Source organism: Thunnus thynnus, chromosome 22, assembly GCF_963924715.1.
Source record: "Thunnus thynnus chromosome 22, fThuThy2.1, whole genome shotgun sequence".
Lineage (NCBI taxonomy): Eukaryota > Metazoa > Chordata > Actinopteri > Scombriformes > Scombridae > Thunnus > Thunnus thynnus.
The window spans coordinates 15,454,084-15,472,508 of NC_089538.1; the positions used below are offsets into that span (position 1 = coordinate 15,454,084).

General features: G+C 37.3%; 3 protein-coding genes across 3 annotated transcripts; 2 read left to right on the forward strand and 1 right to left on the reverse strand.

Moving 5' to 3' along the window:
* Positions 1-2,141: 2,141 nt before the first annotated feature.
* Positions 2,142-6,361, reverse strand: LOC137174427 (E3 ubiquitin-protein ligase RNF19A-like). Its single transcript, XM_067579687.1, has 4 exons — positions 5,051-6,361; positions 4,796-4,896; positions 3,611-3,760; positions 2,142-3,460 (listed from the first exon to the last, which is right to left on the reverse strand). The coding sequence occupies exons 1-4, from the start codon at positions 5,115-5,117 to the stop codon at positions 3,005-3,007; spliced, it is 774 nt and encodes a 257-aa protein (XP_067435788.1). The 5' UTR covers positions 5,118-6,361; the 3' UTR covers positions 2,142-3,004.
* A 4,122-nt stretch (positions 6,362-10,483) lies between these two features.
* On the forward strand, positions 10,484-11,937 carry LOC137175171 (ubiquitin carboxyl-terminal hydrolase 46-like). The gene is made up of 6 exons (XM_067580878.1): positions 10,484-10,633; positions 10,734-10,836; positions 10,959-11,071; positions 11,381-11,451; positions 11,558-11,683; positions 11,869-11,937. The coding sequence occupies exons 1-6, from the start codon at positions 10,600-10,602 to the stop codon at positions 11,935-11,937; spliced, it is 516 nt and encodes a 171-aa protein (XP_067436979.1). The 5' UTR covers positions 10,484-10,599.
* On the forward strand, positions 11,929-16,940 carry LOC137174462 (cylicin-2-like). The gene is made up of 5 exons (XM_067579758.1): positions 11,929-12,019; positions 12,386-12,517; positions 14,407-14,564; positions 14,791-14,831; positions 14,943-16,940. The coding sequence occupies exons 1-5, from the start codon at positions 11,978-11,980 to the stop codon at positions 16,382-16,384; spliced, it is 1,815 nt and encodes a 604-aa protein (XP_067435859.1). The 5' UTR covers positions 11,929-11,977; the 3' UTR covers positions 16,385-16,940.
* The last annotated feature ends 1,485 nt before the right edge of the window (positions 16,941-18,425 follow it).

Genomic DNA, 18,425 nt, shown 5'->3' on the forward strand with positions numbered 1-18,425 from the left:
GTTTTAAATGAATGATTAATTAAACTGTTAAAACAATAGCATACATTTTCCATTTATTCTAGAAAAATTAAACAATTACATTTTGCAACTACATTTTTTGCTATGATGGGTTATCTATTACAAAATGACATTCATCAAATTTCGTTTGACACTTGGGGATCTATGATATATGATATATCCTAATCTGAAACGTGCAAGCCATCAAAAATTTGGGTCCATCTTACGCCGCTGTCTTCTGTGAAATGACATGCTATGCAAGATAAAACTTTTCTGGTTTCATTTCTGATTAGGTTTCACATTTGTTTTCCCGTCAACTGAAACGTTAAGAAGCCAGTGTGACCTTTGCCCATGCGCGTGAGAAGTATAGACTGTGGAAAGTACCCAGGTCTTCAGAGGATGGACAAAACAACAGGAACATAACACGAGAATGACACAGTTACACATCAGGCAAGCCTTCTAAAAATGAAGACAAAAGAACAGCTGATCAGTCCGTTCAATCAACTCTGAGTATGTTCACCCTGGCTGCAGTCGAAAAGTCCCTCCTATCGTCTTTTCCTAACCATTTTTCTTTGACCTCGATGGAAAACGTCATGAGGTCAAGGAAAGATGTGAAGGAGAACTCATAAGGACTTAGGAAAGGACAATCGTTGTGCTGAGAGAATCTGACTGCATTTACACTCGAATACGTAATTATGAGACGGCGGATGTTATTGACGTGGGTCTGCCGTGGTGAAACTACAATGCTCTGAAGATAGACTACAAAAAGCGCATCTTTCATGCAAGCTACATAAACGTGGACAACACGCTGAAAAGTAACTTCATTACAATGGTCAGAATTGAATTTTTAAAAAAGGAATACAGGCTACCAGCCACAAAACTGAAACGAAATTGTCACATTGAGAATGCTTAGTCACACTCACCCTCCTGAATCCCAATTATAGTATGAAAAGTAATGTGAAATGTATCAAAGATAGGCAGAACATGTTAGACCTACAAATCTACTACTGTACACATCACTCATTCTTAAGTTTCAAACATGTTGAATTAAAAGCATCATCTGACTAAATAAATCTCATATCCCTTTTTCTTGAAAGACAGACTACTGTGTTATGGTTAATATGCCGATTATAATCTGTTAATAGCCTATAATGTATATAATAGTTTAAGAACCACCACATACAAACCCAAACACCTTGAAATGTTGACTTGTTTGTGCTTTAAAGTTGTTATGGTTGATACAAGCTGTGCGTCCGTGTACCCTCCGTCCAAAGCTGTGTTCAGCTTGTATGATAACAGGATAAACAAATATACAACGCATTATTTTGTTGCCGTTTTTCGTGTAAAGTAAAACGGCGTGTCTGGAGATTTAAATAATACAAGTTACGCTGCTGTGCCTCGTGCGTAAATGTGCACAGCGTCTCTCTTAATGGGGGTGATCCCTGCAAGTATTTAATAAACTCAAGTAGATATCTTTCAACGTTACAGTCGAAATTCCTTCTTTTTGTTATAATACTTCTACTGCAGCTCGACATGGAAACACTGTACAGGGAAAGAAAAAGTGGAAAGCAGCGAAACATCATTGATTATTCAAATCTCCAGATACGCCGGCAGGACCGGTTAGGATCTAATATAAATTAAAAGTTAATAGACAGTGTTTCCTGGTTGAGCTACAGAGGAAGGATTATTAAATACCTGCAGTGATCACCCCCCTGCAGCAGAAACGATACGTGCTTTTCCCCATTAAGACAGACGCTGTGCGCATTTACGCACGAGGCACAGCAGCGTAACTTCATTGATCATTATCTATCTATCTATCTATCTATCTATCTATCTATCTATCTATCTATCTATCTATCTATCTATCTATCTATCTATCTATCTTATAGCATGCATGGTCAGCGACAGTGTTTTTGTAGAGATTCAGTAGGGGCAGATAATACAGATATAACAATAAAAGTGAAAAACAAGTTGTTTTCTGGTTTTGGTTAAATATCTATTCCAATTGCAGACGAAAACGGGAAAAGCACGTGAATTTCTTTTTTTAAAATTTATTCATACGAGAAATGTAAAACGCATTGTACATTTGTTCATCATGTTATCAAACAAGCTGAACTCTTTCATTAAAGATTCTCCAGGTCTTTCTCTGGCCTTGTTGTGAGCACAATCGATCCATTGAGAAGGGGAACCCCTTGCTTGGTACTTGTCTTTAAGAATAGAGGAGCAAACTCTTTGCAGTCTGTAGAATTAGCTTAGAGGAAGACCTTCTCTCAGGAGTTTTGGATGAAAACTAAAGTGTTCCTGTCAAATTTGATGATGTTTAGGTGCATCTTCATTGAAAACTATAGGCCCTGAAATATCTATAGCAGGTCCCCAACAATATGAGGACTAGACATTATCTCATATGTTAGATAAATAATTAGTTAATTAGCAATACAATTTCTCCATCTTCTCTCTGGCTTATTTGGGACAAATTTATATTTATAAAATTTCACTTGACATTTGTTTGCCTTTAGGGTTTCTGTGATATACAATATCAATCAATAATCAATCAATCAACAATCAGTACAGAAACTTGAATAAAATATGACTTTTCTGGTTTGATTTTTTAATCCAGGTCTAAATTACTATTTTTATGTGAAACAGAAATTATTTAGTTAAACAAATAGCATGTTTGTCAAAAAATATACAAACATTGGGTAACATTGTGGAGATTACAAGGGCTAAATTACAATTAGCTGACATTAAAGAAGCGACACACAAAGAAAGGATAACAAATAACAAAATGTGGTGGTGGATATGAAAGGATAAGTATATGTATGTTCCAGCTAAGTTTCAAATTTCTGAATTGATAAATGCTTCACATTTCAGAGACTAGTTATGATGATTACATTTAGTTGCCAATTTCTCATCAACAAAACACAAAGATGATTATATTTGCCAGAAAGATGCCTCTATGACAGATATCAACAGAAACCAAAGCACATATGGTCTCGTGTTGTTTACATTAATTCTGCTGCCATACAGGTATAGAGGTCTGTCTAGGTGCTACACCGCTAGAACAGAGTGCGTAATACGCTGTGTTTCCCATCATGCACTCTTTAGTTAGCTTCAGACAAACAAAGCAGAACTCCTTCTTGCACTGGAGACAGACTGTGTTTTTGCATTTTGTTTTGTCATGCTGCACCAGTGCACCACAGGTGGGACAGGCACGGATGGAGGGACAGCCAGAGACCACCACTCTGTCAAAGACGATGTCTGGACAGGTTCTCAGTGTTTCTAGTAGACTGTTGCAGCAGCCATCATTTTCACAGCGGTCTGATCTTGGAGATGGACCTTTCCATTCACTTAAACACTGCCAGCAGAATTCATAGGGCTTTTGTTTATTAGCAGTGCAAAATGTGCAGCGGACACTCAGATTAGATTCATCCTTTCTCACCACAGAAGATTTGCATCCAGGACACTGTGATATTGTAGGTGGTGAAAGAAGAGGGAAAATAGAGAAGGATATTATTATATTTCACCATTTTATTAGCATGAAGAACACATTTAAATAGCAAATGTTGTTTTCAAGTACAGCTATTAAATATTGTGGTTTCAATGAGACACTTACTAATTTGGCATGAAAGTTGTCCCTGATGGCATTGACAGCCATGGTCTTTTCAAAGTACTCCATTTCTTCAGGGGTCAGAAGGGCCATTTTACGAACCTCCACGTAAGACCACTCTTGACGACAACAGCCACACACAAATCTGCTTTTACCCTTTATTGAAAAATTGAAAAGTAAATTAATTCATTAGAATCGCAGGTTGGAAACAAGCCACTAACACTATGCAAAATCTTAAGACTGTACTAACAGCCATTCTCTACGGCTGCTATGAGTCAACAATGTCAGTGTCAAGAATCTGCATCCTGGAAATTTGAATGACTTTGAATTCACTTGGAGTCTTGATTTTTGGTCAAGGTCAAACTTTGACTACAAGTGTCATATTGTGAAGGGTTACTGTGTAAATAGCATTTAAACATTTGTTAATTAATTCCCTCTATCACCTAATGAAACATAATATCCTAGTCTTGGTATTTCTAGGGTTGTATCGTCAAATATATGATTATTTCATAACTTGCTGTAATCAATTTCTATGTCAAATCAATTGTTGGTCAATATTGTGACTGATGACCAAGTATTAATGGATTTTAACTTTGATTTGTTATAGTAGGAAAAACACAGGTGTTACTAATACTCTGTCTAAGTTACCCAGTGAACCAGCATCCTCAGTATCAGTGGTGGAAAGTAATTAAATACATTTATTAAAGAACTGTACTTAACTATAATTTTGTGGAACTCGTGCTATTGTTGAGTATTTTTTGCTACTTTAAAGGCTACTTCTATTTAAATATTTTAGAGGCAATTTGTGTACTTTGGGTAAAAACAACTAAAAATGGTGCGAAAACCATGAAAACCACCCCTTAATTGAATAGGGCTATTTTCAGGCTTTATAGCCTACAGTAATAGATCAGTGACAGGATGCTTTTTCTGTGGACGTGTACTTTTACGTTTGATACTACTTTTAGTCTACATTTTGCTGCTAAGTACCCGTACTACTTTTAGTGTAGAGTGTTTTCTTTAAAAGTTGGAGCATATTAGCCTTCTTAAAGGTAGTACTTCCTCAACTGCACAATAACAGCACCTCAAGCAGCTAAAAGGAATTCATCCTCATTACACCTGAGCTTTTGCTACGGCGACATTTCAAAATGTCTTCCGTGAAGCATTTTTGAAATGCAGGTCATAACATCCTACCTCGTCTAATAATCTGCGACACCAGTTGGTGAGAGACGTCGGAGTTACAGCATGACCACAGGACATCTGCGCTCTTCTAGACTTGAAGCCTTCACACAGAACTGAGAAAAACACACGAAAGCGTTATTAAAAGCTTGAGCATTAGGCTTGTGTTTATCTTAGCTCAAAAAACATAAACTGATTTTCAAATTACTTTTCTTTTCATGCAAATTACTTTTTCTCATGGATTGACCGAGGACAAATTCGGCTACTTACAATCTAAATCATCATCTCTATCGACAAATTTAAGACTGGTGTCGCGAGGGTCATAACACTTCTCCATTTTACGCTGCTGTCTGCTGTAAATAACGACAAACAGCAGTGGTAGGCGAGTCTCTATGCTACAAGACAAGACGTTTTCGGTTTCATTTCTGATTAGGTTTCACATTAATAAGTAACGTGATTTTCATAGAAAGTACCCAGGTCTACGAAGCATGGACAAAATAACAGGAACTTATCTCGAGAAATAACATTAACTAACACAGTTTCACTGTTATGATATTCTTGTCAATCTTTGCGGCATTGAATGTGCCATGTACGAGGACCCGATATACATAATAGGCCTATGATCACCAGCCATCAAAACAGTTTTCTTCAAACCACATTATGAGTTACATTCATTATATTATTTGTAACGACATAAAGTCAAAAAAGCTAAATGCAAAAAAGTGAAGTAGGTCTATGAGTTACAGATAAGTACAGACAGCTACAATATATTCTGCTTAAATATATTGATGATCATGATTAATAGAAATATCGTTAAAAATTAAAGCTGCAAGCAGCGTTGAACGGGCCTTCGCGCCCTTGCGCACGTCAGGCCGCGGCGCAATCGAAGGGCTTCTGTGACGGGCATGTAGATGTCTTCAGACCCAGGCTGTTTTCAGACTGTGCAAGAAGTAGATAAACATCACTTCCTTTGTCCACTATTTTGCCCGCTGTTGGGGCTGATTTACTGAAATGTCGTAGGGGGCGCTATTCAGCCGGTTTGCATCACTGATGGAATATTGTCATGCACACGCGTTCAGGCCGGGAGTCTTATCAAACATGTAAAGTTTGGTGCAGATTGGAGCATTTACAATAAAGTTATAGCAACTTCCTCTGTCATGGCGAAACATCAAATCTCAATTGTGTGAGGATGAGAATTTTCTGCAGGGTGAGACATGGCTGCCTTGCTCACACCTGTGCCATAAAAATCATGCAAGTTTTGTGCCCATTCACTTGAATTTCAATTAGTAAATTGAAAACCTTTGATGAGTTTGTGTGTAAAACAAATTAATTTCCTAATTTTCATCAAGTCTATTTTTAGGAATGTAAAGACTTTTAACTTGGGATGCACAACATTAGATTTTTGCCGATATCCGATATGCTGATATTTCCAACTCATTGTGGCCGATTGCCGATGTATGCACATATTTTTACCAGCTGGCTGAGGAGGCTATTATGCACGCAAGCATAGATTATACTATGATCAAGAAAGACAATATATGAAGGAAGGACTTAGGAAGACTGGAGTTCAGTAGCTCAGCATTAAAGTTCTTCCCTATAGTCTTTCTTGATCATTAATACAATATATGATTACATGTATAATAGTCTCCTCAGCCAAGTGGAAAATATATGTGTATATATCAACATCAGCAACTGGCAAAAATGACAAAAAGTGATTATGTTAAATAATCATGATCTCAATATTGAACAAAAATAATTGTGATTATGATTTTTGCCATAATCGAGCACCCCTAAAAACAACATAAATTTTGATTTACACACACACACACACACACACACACACACACACACACACACACACACACACACACAAAGAGTTTAAATATGTATGTGATAAATTGTAAATATGTATGTAATGAATTGTTTTCTTTTAGAAACTTGAACATTTTTCAGTGTGCTCCTTAAGTTATATGTGTGCTCCTATTTTTTTTTATTTAGGAGCACATGTACTCCTTGAAAAAAAGTAAGAATTGAACACTGCTGTCGGATGTGTAGAAACACTAAGTAACTGGAGTGTGGCGCAGTCCAAGGGCTTCTGTCACAGGCATGTAGATGTTTTCAGACCTGGGCTATAGACTGTGGAAAGTAAATATAGACTGTGGAAAGTACCCAGGTCTTCAGAGGATGGACAAAACAACAGGAACATAACACGAGAATGACACATTTACACATCAGGCAAGCCTTCTAAAAATGAAGACAAAAGAACAGCTGATCAGTCCGTTCAATCAACTCTGAGTATGTTCACCCTGGCTGCAGTCGAAAAGTCCCTCCTATCGTCTTTTCCTAACCATTTTTCTTTGACCTCGATGGAAAACGTCATGAGGTCAAGGAAAGATGTGAAGGTGAATTCATAAGTCCAAACTTTGAGAAATCACTAAATATAAGTGAGAGGCCTGAGGTGTAAGCTACCACTTGGGCAGAAACAACGACCGGGAGGTTCTCACCGGCAGGTGAGCAGACACACACACACACACACACACACACACACACACACACACACACACACACACACACACACACACACACACACGGCCACAACATAAACAGAGAAAAACAGACAGGGGAGCACTGGAAAAAGCAGGGAAACACTAGGGAATCTTCAGGTAGCCTGCCTTTGCCACATATTGCAGAAAATTAAACAATTACATTTACAACTACATTTTTTTGATACATAATATATCCTATTCTGAAACGCTCTTTCATAATGAAATAATTACACAATTATGCAATTTATACACGCCTCTGTAAGGCCAGAATCACACTTGAAACTATTTTACTGATGGAAGATGAATAAAGTTGGAAAACATGTTTAATAGATGTTGAGAATGTTTTCACTATAGATGTTCAAGTTATCTAAATAAAAACAAATGATCAGTGGACTGAACTATAAGGAGGTGGAAACAGTAAATCACTTTGCTGATTCAAATTGTTTCTCACTGTCGATGCAGCCAGATTTGATCATTTAAAGACTTTTGACCACATTTGTCTTTGTGGCAGAATCAATTTGCAAGACTGTGTTCAGGATTATTGTCATGCTCCTTCACACTGTCATCTTCCCCATAGTCAGCCTGACTCATGTTTTTCCTGTTGTTCTCCTGGTTTAACCTGATCTGAGATAATGTTATGTACACTTTGATAGAACTCTTTGAACCAGGAAATATATCTAGATCTAGATACCTCTGCCAATGACTCAGAAACCTGTGAGTGAAACATCAGCTGTGAAATTCCTGCACATCGAGCCCTGCCCTGAGAGACTATGTTGTGCCACTGTCAAAACACTTGCATTTGATTTTCACTTTCAGTCTCTTGCACATTTACAGGAATTCACTTGACTTCTGGACAGTCAGGTGTGTGTTTCTCTTCTAATCTCCTATAATTGAATGTTTACATGTCACTTTATATTGTAAGTAATCATATGGCCATTAGGACATCATGTATTCAGAGTCAAAACTCAGAATGATGCACCAGTTTACTTGTTTACTGATTAAAATAAAAAGATTCACTGCATGGATTACTTCACAGTTAAAATGCAGCCTGATCATTTATTTCAAGATTTAATAACTTCATATTTTTATAATGAAAAAGTAGTCAAAAGTCCAAATCCAGATATTCTATGTAAACCTTAGTAAACTGTATAAAATGTACTGTATTAAAATGAGAATTACTGAAAGAATCAAGCACTTGGCCTCCGCCCTGTCCTAAATAAAGCTGTCATCAATCTAATAGACTGTGTTGTGTTACTGTGCTCTGAGATTCGAGTTTCACTTTCATTTATTTACATTTACAGTCATTTACAGGAATCCACATGACCTCTGGACAGTCAGATGTGTTTTTATCTTCTGTATCTCCTTTGATTGAGTGTTTAATGGTGCTGAAGCTAGACTATGATTTATTATATGTAATATATAAAGATCATTTATTTCAAGATCTAATAGCTGCATATTTTGACAGTGAACTAAATGAAGAATAGAAATAGTCAAAATTCCAAATCTAATTAGTTAAACAAAAAACAAAACAGTAGCCTACCAGGCAGCATGAGCAAAGCAAATCTTTTTAAGAGTGGTAAAATCTGGTTTAGTAGCCCCTGCCTTCACATTTAAGGGTCTGACATAAAAAAGAAATGACTGATGCACATAAAACCAGTAACTTTAGAAAGTCCCAAGTAAAAAACTAATATCCAACCAGGATTTTGATTCTGACATACAATTAACCTCCACTAATCAATGTGCTTCAATACACGCTTTGATATGGACTGAATGGATGAGTATCTGGCTCTGTAAGAGGGAGGAGACATAGAGAAACTCAGGGTTTGTTGAAGAAAACCTGCAAGCGAGCAGACACAGGCTCCTGGTCTACAAAGGATGGACAAAATAACAGGAACATGATACGAGAAATAACATTAACTAACACAGTTACACATCAGGCAAGTCTTCTAAAAATGTCATAGAAGACATCAATGATAATAGTCTGTGCCATTTATAAGGACCCATTATGCATAATATGCCTATGATCACCAGCCACCAAAACAGTTTTCTTCAAAGCACATTATAAGTCACATCCATTATATTATTTGTAATGACATAAAGGCAAAAAATGCTAAATGCAAAGTAAAGAACCATGTGTTACAGATAAGTACAGACAACTACAAATACCGTGTAAACATAAAATATAAAATAAGTCAACAGTATGAGAACATTTGGACATTAAATATTTTCTGACAATTGTATTACAGTATTACATAAACACCACAAAAGCATAGGCATATGTTTGTGGTACGCGCAGGCACATCCTGTTTGATTGGTTTTTGTATCAGTTCCTGTAGGCATTTACAAGAAGTCACATGAATGATTATTATGTCATGTCATAAAGCCATTAGTGCCGATATAGGAGGTCTAGCCAATGACCCAAAGCACATATTCTTGAATAGAGCAGTACATTCTCTGGTTGATAGGATCCTGAGGGCCCTGAAATATCTAACAAGTCCCCAACAACATGAGGACAAGAAATAACGTGTTAATAATTAATTCAACTGTCACAACAATAGCCTGCCTTTTCCACATATTGCAGAAAATTAAACAATTACATTTACAGCCACGTTTTTTTTAAATGGACTATCTTTGACAAAATTACATTTATCAAATTTCACTTGACACTTGGGGGTCTTTGATACTTAATATATCCTATTCTGAAACGCTCTTTCATGATGAAATAATTACACAGTTACGCAATTTACCATTTCTCACCTCTTTAAAAAATATATTGCACCTATGCATGGGCAGATGTTACTATAGTCCTCTTCTCCTCTAGACTTCACTCTGTAAATTGGTCTTGTACATACATCCTCAACTGATTTTGGCTGACAACAAATAATGCTTTTGGGTGTTGAACTATTTTGAAAAATCATATCAAAATGTGCAAGCACCATTGTAGGATGTGTCATTACTAGCCAAATCCTACTTGCATTTCTATTTTTTATCATTTAGTTTTGAAATAGGTTCTCATAATACTATAAACCTTCCTTGTGGGTCGTGCTAAACCTGATTCTAATGCAATGTTTCCAATACCCATGAATGCAGCATTCCGGTAGGTGTGGCGTTACGCGAAATAGAAAGTATTCAGAGGTTTGTATGATACGAGTGTACATGCACGACAAACGCGAGAACAAGATCTTCAGGAGTGCCTTTGAATTGTTAATATAACAGCTCGATGAAGATTTGGCAGTCGTGGACTGATATTTTCGGCAGATCGAAGGAATCAAAATGAAAGAAAGCAAAAAGAGTGTTATCCCTCCAGGTAAAATACACGCCTCTGCAAGGCCAGTATTTCATTCAAAACAACGTTTTGGAGATAGATGTGTAGTTTACGTGCATTACTGATTGTCGCCTTTCAACAGCCAATAGATACCATGGCTTAAAGAACCAGGGAGCTACATGTTACTTGAACAGTGTGCTGCAGGTGCTGTTCATGACCAAAGAGTTCAGAGAGGCTGTGAAAAGGTTTGTTACCAAACTTATAATGCCATGCTATTTTTGTCTTTTATTATCTATTCATGTATATTTAAGTGACGCTACAGTGTTTTTTGCATTACTCATGGCCAATATGTGTTTATTTTGTTTAGGGAACAACCTGAGACTGAGCATATTGATCTTCATCTTACAAACTTGTTTGATAATTTAACAAAGCGTACAGCTCAAACCCGTCAGATCACAGAGAATCTGGGCATCAGTAGAGGTACAGTATATGTTAGCAAGTAGACTTACATGAATGTTTAAAGACAAAATGGAAAAATCTTTCACTGATCATTTTACATTTGGTTACATGAAGCAACATCTTAAAGTAGTTCTTAACATGAAAAGCCTCAGTTAAAGTCTGCATTAAGAATACACACATTTTATAGATTTAGAGATAGTGTTTCTTCTGCCAATGCTGTCATCAGATAAAGTATAAGTTAAACAAATGACCAGTTTTCTGAAAAGTCACATGATAACTGTACCCCTCGAGTAAAGAAGCACATTTAATTTGTACTCATTACACCTCCAGTGCATGAACAACGTGATGCTGCTGAGTACTTTGAGAAGATTTTAAGTCACACCAGTCCAGAGGCTTCGCAGGTATTGACATTATCAACATGAAATCTAACAGACATTGTTGTCTTAAGTGAAGTGTTAGTGAGTAAATTCAGATGATACCACTTTAGCTTTCTCTGTATTCTTTTAGATATTTCAAGGACAGTTGACGCATAAGAACAGATGCTCTAAGTGTCACACAGAGACTGACACTGATGGACCATTTTGGAGTTTACCTCTTGCATTGAAGGACTCTTACAGTGAGAACTATAGAGTGGTAAGAACAAAACTGCCAGCTTTAAAACATTTTATTTCGCCAGAAGTCATTTATTGGAATAAATATGCCATTTGCAGACTAAATGAAATGTTTTCAGACATTTAGTTCAGAACTGTGACTGAGGAAAATAAAATCTCATGGTTCAATCAAACATTACTCACATGGGCCTTTGTGATATATCACAGGATGGGAAATATTCCATGTATCAAGTAAAACTCAGTTTCCATGAATGTATTTCAGGTGGATGGGATTAAAGAGTTTTTCAAAGCTTCAGATGTCAGTGGAGATAACCAGATGTACTGTGATGAGTGTGATGACAAAGCGGACGCTACTATGGTGAGTTATAAGTAAACACTCATTGTGTACATGAACTCTAAGAACACCAGTCAAGGCAGTAAACTGATGCTAACAGCTGATAACACCAGCGGTCCTGTTGCACTTTACACTGAGTAGCTAGATGATGTATAGTGATGTGGGTGTGATAGGAATATTTCACCTACTCTGCCTGTTATCTGAAGAGTCTTTGGACAGAACACACAGATGTTCAGTCTCTGTCATATTATACCGATAATTTGTCTGATTAGAGCAACACATTTCACATTGTATTGATTTATTGGACAAAGTGTGATACAAATAGTTTCTTCTTATTTAGGTACCAACTAATCTTCATCTCTTCTTATTGTTTTTGTGTATTTTGATTAGAAATGTGTGATGAAGCACCATCCAGAGGTTTTAGTGCTGCTGTTGAAAAGGTTCGAGTTTGACTATCGTTACATGGAATATGTAAAAATCAGCCGCTGTGTGGATGTTCCCTGCACCCTAAAGATACCAGAGGTATACTATATACAGATTATTTTCTACTTCTTAAAACATTTTTAATTAGGGCCCGAGCACCAAGCGGTGCGAAGGCCCTATTGGATCTGAAGGAATTATTATTATTCTTCCAAACCAAATGCATTTTTGAGGGCCTAAACATGCACGAAAAGTTGTTAAACTTTGCACATACATCAGAAGTGGTAAAAAAATTTAATATTTATGGGTCTCATAAAAAAAGCGGAGCAAAATGTCTCGACAGCGCCCCCTAGAAAATTAAGAAAATTGAGCCCTTCGACACGGATTGTCGTAGAAGAATAAAATTTGGTATGCATATGTATCATGACCAGACGCACCAACAAGTCTCTTGGAGACATACCCTAAATCCAACAGGAAGTCAGCCATTTTGGATCAAATCTGTGATTTTGACGCCGATTTTGCCATTTCCAGGCCGCATACTTTAGCCAACTCCTCCTAGAGATTTGACCCCAGCGACTTCAAATTCAGTCAGTATCAATTACAGGCCTTGGAGATTAAAAGTTATCAAAACGGTGAGTTTTCGACATTGCCAAGGGGGTGTGGCCGGGCGGTTAATTTTGATCCTTCGCCATGAAAATTGAAATGGCTATAACTCCGGCATACATGATCCTAAGAGACCCAAATCTTTTTAGCTTGGAAAGAGTCCCGCCCTGAACACATTCATGTGTCAATACTGGATCTGAGTCATAGCGCCACCTACTGGCAACATGAAGCTACATGTTTTACGCTGTGACGCCCTGTGGGTAGCACGGTGATAACTTATAACTTGACTCCACATGATCTGATCTTTTCCAAATTTCATATGCTTGTTAAGAGTCCCGGTCTGAACACCTGTAAAGGCCCATATTTAGTGACAGTCATAGCGCCACCTACTGGCAACAGGAAGTTTGAAGCGCCACTCTTTTGTGAACTACTCCCAGCAGGTTAGTCAGAAACACATCAAATTTGGTCAGCCAAGGTGTAAAACCTTGATGATGATAACTCGTGAAGCTTTTGAGTTTTCATCAAAAGCAACACATTGTTTGCCACAAAATACGAAGCTGTTTTTAAGGGCCAAGACATGCTTTAAAACTCAAAACTTTGCACACACATGGCAGTTCTTAAAGTCTGTAATTTCATATCACTGGCTGACATAAATGTGGCAGAATGGCTCTACAGCACCCCCTACAATATTTCAACAAAGCAGCCCCCGCCCCACGTTAAACCTACATGTATGAATAACAGTACACACATGTATCATGCCAGGGCGCATAAAAAGTCTCTTGGACCCATAGCTGAAACCCAACAGGAAGTCGGCCATTTTGAATTTAGTGGTCAATTTTGGCAATTTTGCATGTCTTATATTTTAACGAACTCCTCCTACAGAATTCATCATAATGACTTAATTATCAATGTGTGTCATCTAGACTACTATGTGATCAAAAGTTATCAAAGGATTTAGTTATGGTTGAAGTGTGTGGCCGTGGCGTGGCGTTGAGATTTGATGTTTCGCCATGACAGAGGAAATTGCTATAACTTTAGTGTACATGGCTGGATCTGCCTGAAACTTTACATGTTTGATAAGAGTCCCGGCCTGAATACGTTTACATGTCAATATTCAGTCATTGATGAAAACTGGCTCCATAGCGCCCCCTACAACATTTCAATGCAGCAGCTCCTGCAGCAGGTAAAATAGTGGACAAAGGAAGTGACATTTATCTCGGGCTGTCTGAACACAGCCCGGGTCTGGAGACATCTACATGTCCGTGACAGAAGCCGTTCGACTGCGCCATGCCCCGATGTGCGCAAGGGTGTGAGGGCCCGATCATCGCTGCTTGCAGCTTTAATTCAATACTTGATTTCTGTCTTTTCTGTCCTTTATTGGTTTTCAGAACAAGACATATGAACTGTATGGGTTTGTTGATCACTTTGGTGATCTGAGAGGTGGACATTACACCGCAACAATCAAGTGCCAGGATGACAAGAGTTGGTATAACTTTAATGATACCATGGTTACCAGACTGGTAAGACTGATCACCTCCACTCCAGTGTTATTGTTCCCAGAGTATCAGTAGTTCATCTTGTGCAGTTATGTGACAGATGACAAAAAAAACTATTCATCATGTAACACCTTGTTATTCTTATCATCAACAGCCTGATAACCAGCCAATACAGATGGATAACATTATGAAGTAAGTTTTCATCTATTTTTCCTCAACATACATTTTGCTGAATATGAAACAGACATTTCATTCTTGTCATATTTTTCCTGCTAGATCCAGCAGTGCTTATCTTGTGTTTTACAGGAAAAAGACTGGTAAGATAGCAACCATTTCCATTATGCTCACTGATGTGTTGTCTGAATGATTGTAGGACATTAGTAGTTTGTCTGAATTAATTTTACTTTTATCTTTGTTTCATTTTCCAGTGAAAGCTGCAGACAAGGAGGTGTCCACCAATGCAGGCTCCCAGTCTGATTCCAGTCATACCAGAAAGAGGAAAAAGGATGAGGAAGCAGCAGGAGGGGATTGTTACACTGTGGACAAACAGGAAAATAAGAAGAGAATAGTGGATAATAATAGAGACACTGAGATAAAGACTGGAGATGATAAGCCTGCAGTAGAGAGAGAAAATATCCTAGTGAAAAATAACCATGGTGAGGGACAAGACAATGTTGATCAAACCAGTCAGGAAAGTACAGCTGATTATCAGAACAGTGAACAGACAACAAGACACAAACAGTCTACGAGAAGTAAAGGAAGAAATCCCTCAAAACAGCACCACAACAAGGATGTCAAGCATCAGGGCGAAGAAACATTAGATAATGTTAGACAGAATAAAACTGAAGATCAGGAAGGTAAACAGGAGCAAGATTCTGTTCGTGTGGACAAACAGAGAAATGAAGAGAAGCCAGTAAAAGATGTTAAGGTAGATGAGGATATCACACCTGAAGCTAGTGAAAGAGAAAAGGCATCAGTGAGTGGAAAGGGGAACTCTGATCCCTGTCATGGGTTTCAGAAGAATGAAGGAGTTGGTGATTGTGAAGAAAACATGTCAAAGAATCAGGGAATCAGTAACACTTCACCTACCACACATGAGCAACCGGGAGAGGAGAACAGGGATGTTAAGAAAGACAAGAAACAAATGACAATAGAGTGTAAATATGCACAAATGGGAGACACATCCATGACACACCAGCACAGTAGAAAATTAGGTGATGTTAGAGAGGAACAGAGATCAAGACAAAATTCTCTCATGAATAATAGAACAGCTAATGACTTTAGACAGAACAAACCAAATGATGCGCAGGAGGGCAAACAGGGAGAAAGCAGGGATAGTGACAGAGACAGACAGCAGAAGAGAGGACACAATGAATGTACACAAAGGAAAAGGACGTCAGGGAGTCACGGTAGTGAGGGTGTGGAGGAAAAACCACAAGAGCAACTGGAAAAGGAAATTGGACATAAAGATGTTGGTGATGAGACAAGAATCAAGGTGGCAGAAAAATGTAATAGACATATTCAAAACAGAAAGGAGTCTTTTAGACAAACAGGATCAGCAGGAAGCAGAGATCTGACAGAGAACCAGAGAGTACACAGTGGACAGATGAGACCATGTGACCAATATAAAAGACAGGGGGATACTGCAGAAGAGGGATCAGAGTTGTATAGTCTGAAGAAAAATGTGATGGAAGACAGAGGCGGGCAGTTAAGTGATGATAAAAGAAAAGGTGAAGGAGAATTTAGTCCAAAGGCTGAACATGAAAGTAAGAAAAAGCGACGCAAAAAAGGAAGAAAGAGTTGGCTGGAGCATATTTCATGTGGTCTTCTTCACAAAAGAAAAAGAGACCGGCATTCAGAGTCAGAATAATATGGATAACAGGATATATGATATACCAGGATAACGCAAATTGTTATTTTACAACACTGCATGTTGTCATCTTGACACATAAGATTATTGTATTGTTTAGTTTTTGATTGATGCTTTGCAGTTTTACACTCTCATTGCCAGAGATCAGTTGGCAACTTTGGCAGTGCTGTAGAATCATTTTCTTTTGATTTTTGTTTCATGTATTATGAGTTTCTGTTTGTAGTGCTCTGTTGTAAGTCTTTCATTGTCTTCTTCAGTCCATCTAACGATAGAACCGAGGAAATTCAATCTCACATGTATCTTAGATAGATATTTCATATAAATATCTGCATCAGTAGATATTTCATAGATATTTTAAGTTTTTTTCATTTTTGTTTGTTTTTTTATTTTACTGTTATACACTGTAATAAACTACTTTAATAAGGGGAAACGGCCTTTTGGTCTCAGTGAGTACACTTGTGAACCAAACCCACTGACTATTGTTGTGTAAAAAGGTTTAAATTTTGTGTGTCACTTGTATAAATTACACATCAAACATGTGGCTGCAGATATGTGGAATCTGTACTACAGGATATATTAATAATATAAAATATTAAAAAACAAATGCTTTGGACTCATCTCACATGTCATATAGTTTATAGGGCAGGAGAGATTGCCCTGCCTTATTGACTTTTATTGAACAGTTGGAGACACAAGTGTTAACTGTGTATATATATATAAATATGCAATTACATGTGGTGTTATAATCTAAAAATGAAAGTGGTAAAAGTTAAAGTGTTACCCAAATTTCTATGAACTTTTGGAACTTTTACAATGCATGTGTTGACTAAATTCACTCATTCACTTATCGCATCAAATCAAGGTGTTTAGAAACTAAGGACCAGCATGCATTGTGTTTGTGTTAAAGTCACTAATTAGAGGAAAGTCATTAATGAAGTTTGTTGTGTGTGATTTTATACATGTGTCTCTGATGAGTCACATGGTCTTCTCCCTGTTTATCATCTCTCTGATATGTGTCCACTGCAAACACTCCCTGCACTCTTTCTAACACACTTCAGCTACAGATTGTAAACCATGATCTATTGAACATCATGTGACTGTCACTTGTACAGAAATAGTTGTTGTTATTGGGGAGTGTTGGACATGAGGGAATCACACTTGAAACTATTTTACTGATGGAAGATGAATAAAGTTGGAAAACATGTTAAATAGATGTTGAGAATGTTTTCACTATAAATGTTCAAGTTATCTAAATAAAAACAAATGATCAGTGGACTGAACTACAAGGAGGTGGAAACAGCAAATCACTTTGCTGATTCAAATTGTTTCTCACTGTCGGTGCAGCCAGATTTGATCATTTAAAGACTTTTGACCACATTTGTCTTTGTGGCAGAATCAATTTGCAAGACTGTTCAGGATTATTGTCATGCTCCTTCACACTATCATCTTCCCCATAGTCAGCCTGACTCATGTTTTTCCTGTTGTTCTCCTGGTTTAACCTGATCTGAGATAATGTTATGTACACTTTGATAGAACTCTTTGAACCAGGAAATATATCTTGATCTAGATACCTTTGCCACTGACTCAGAAACCTGTGAGTGAAACATCAGCTGTGAAATTCCTGCACATCGAGCCCTGCCCTGAGAGACTATGTTGTGCCACTGTCAAAACACTTGCATTTGATTTTCACTTTCAGTCTCTTTCACATTTACAGGAATTCACTTGACTTCTGGACAGTCAGGTGTGTGTTTCTCTTCTAATCTCCTATAATTGAATGTTTACATGTCACTTTATATTGTAAGTAATCATATGGCCATTAGGACATCATGTATTCAGAGTCAAAACTCAGAATGATGCACCAGTTTACTTGTTTACTGTTTAAAATAAAAAGATTCACTGCATGGATTACTTCACAGTTAAAATGCAGCCAGATCATTTATTTCAAGATTTAATAACTTCATATTTTTATAATGAAAAAGTAGTCAAAAGTCCAAATCCAGATATTCTATGTAAACCTTAGTACACTGTATAAAATGTACTG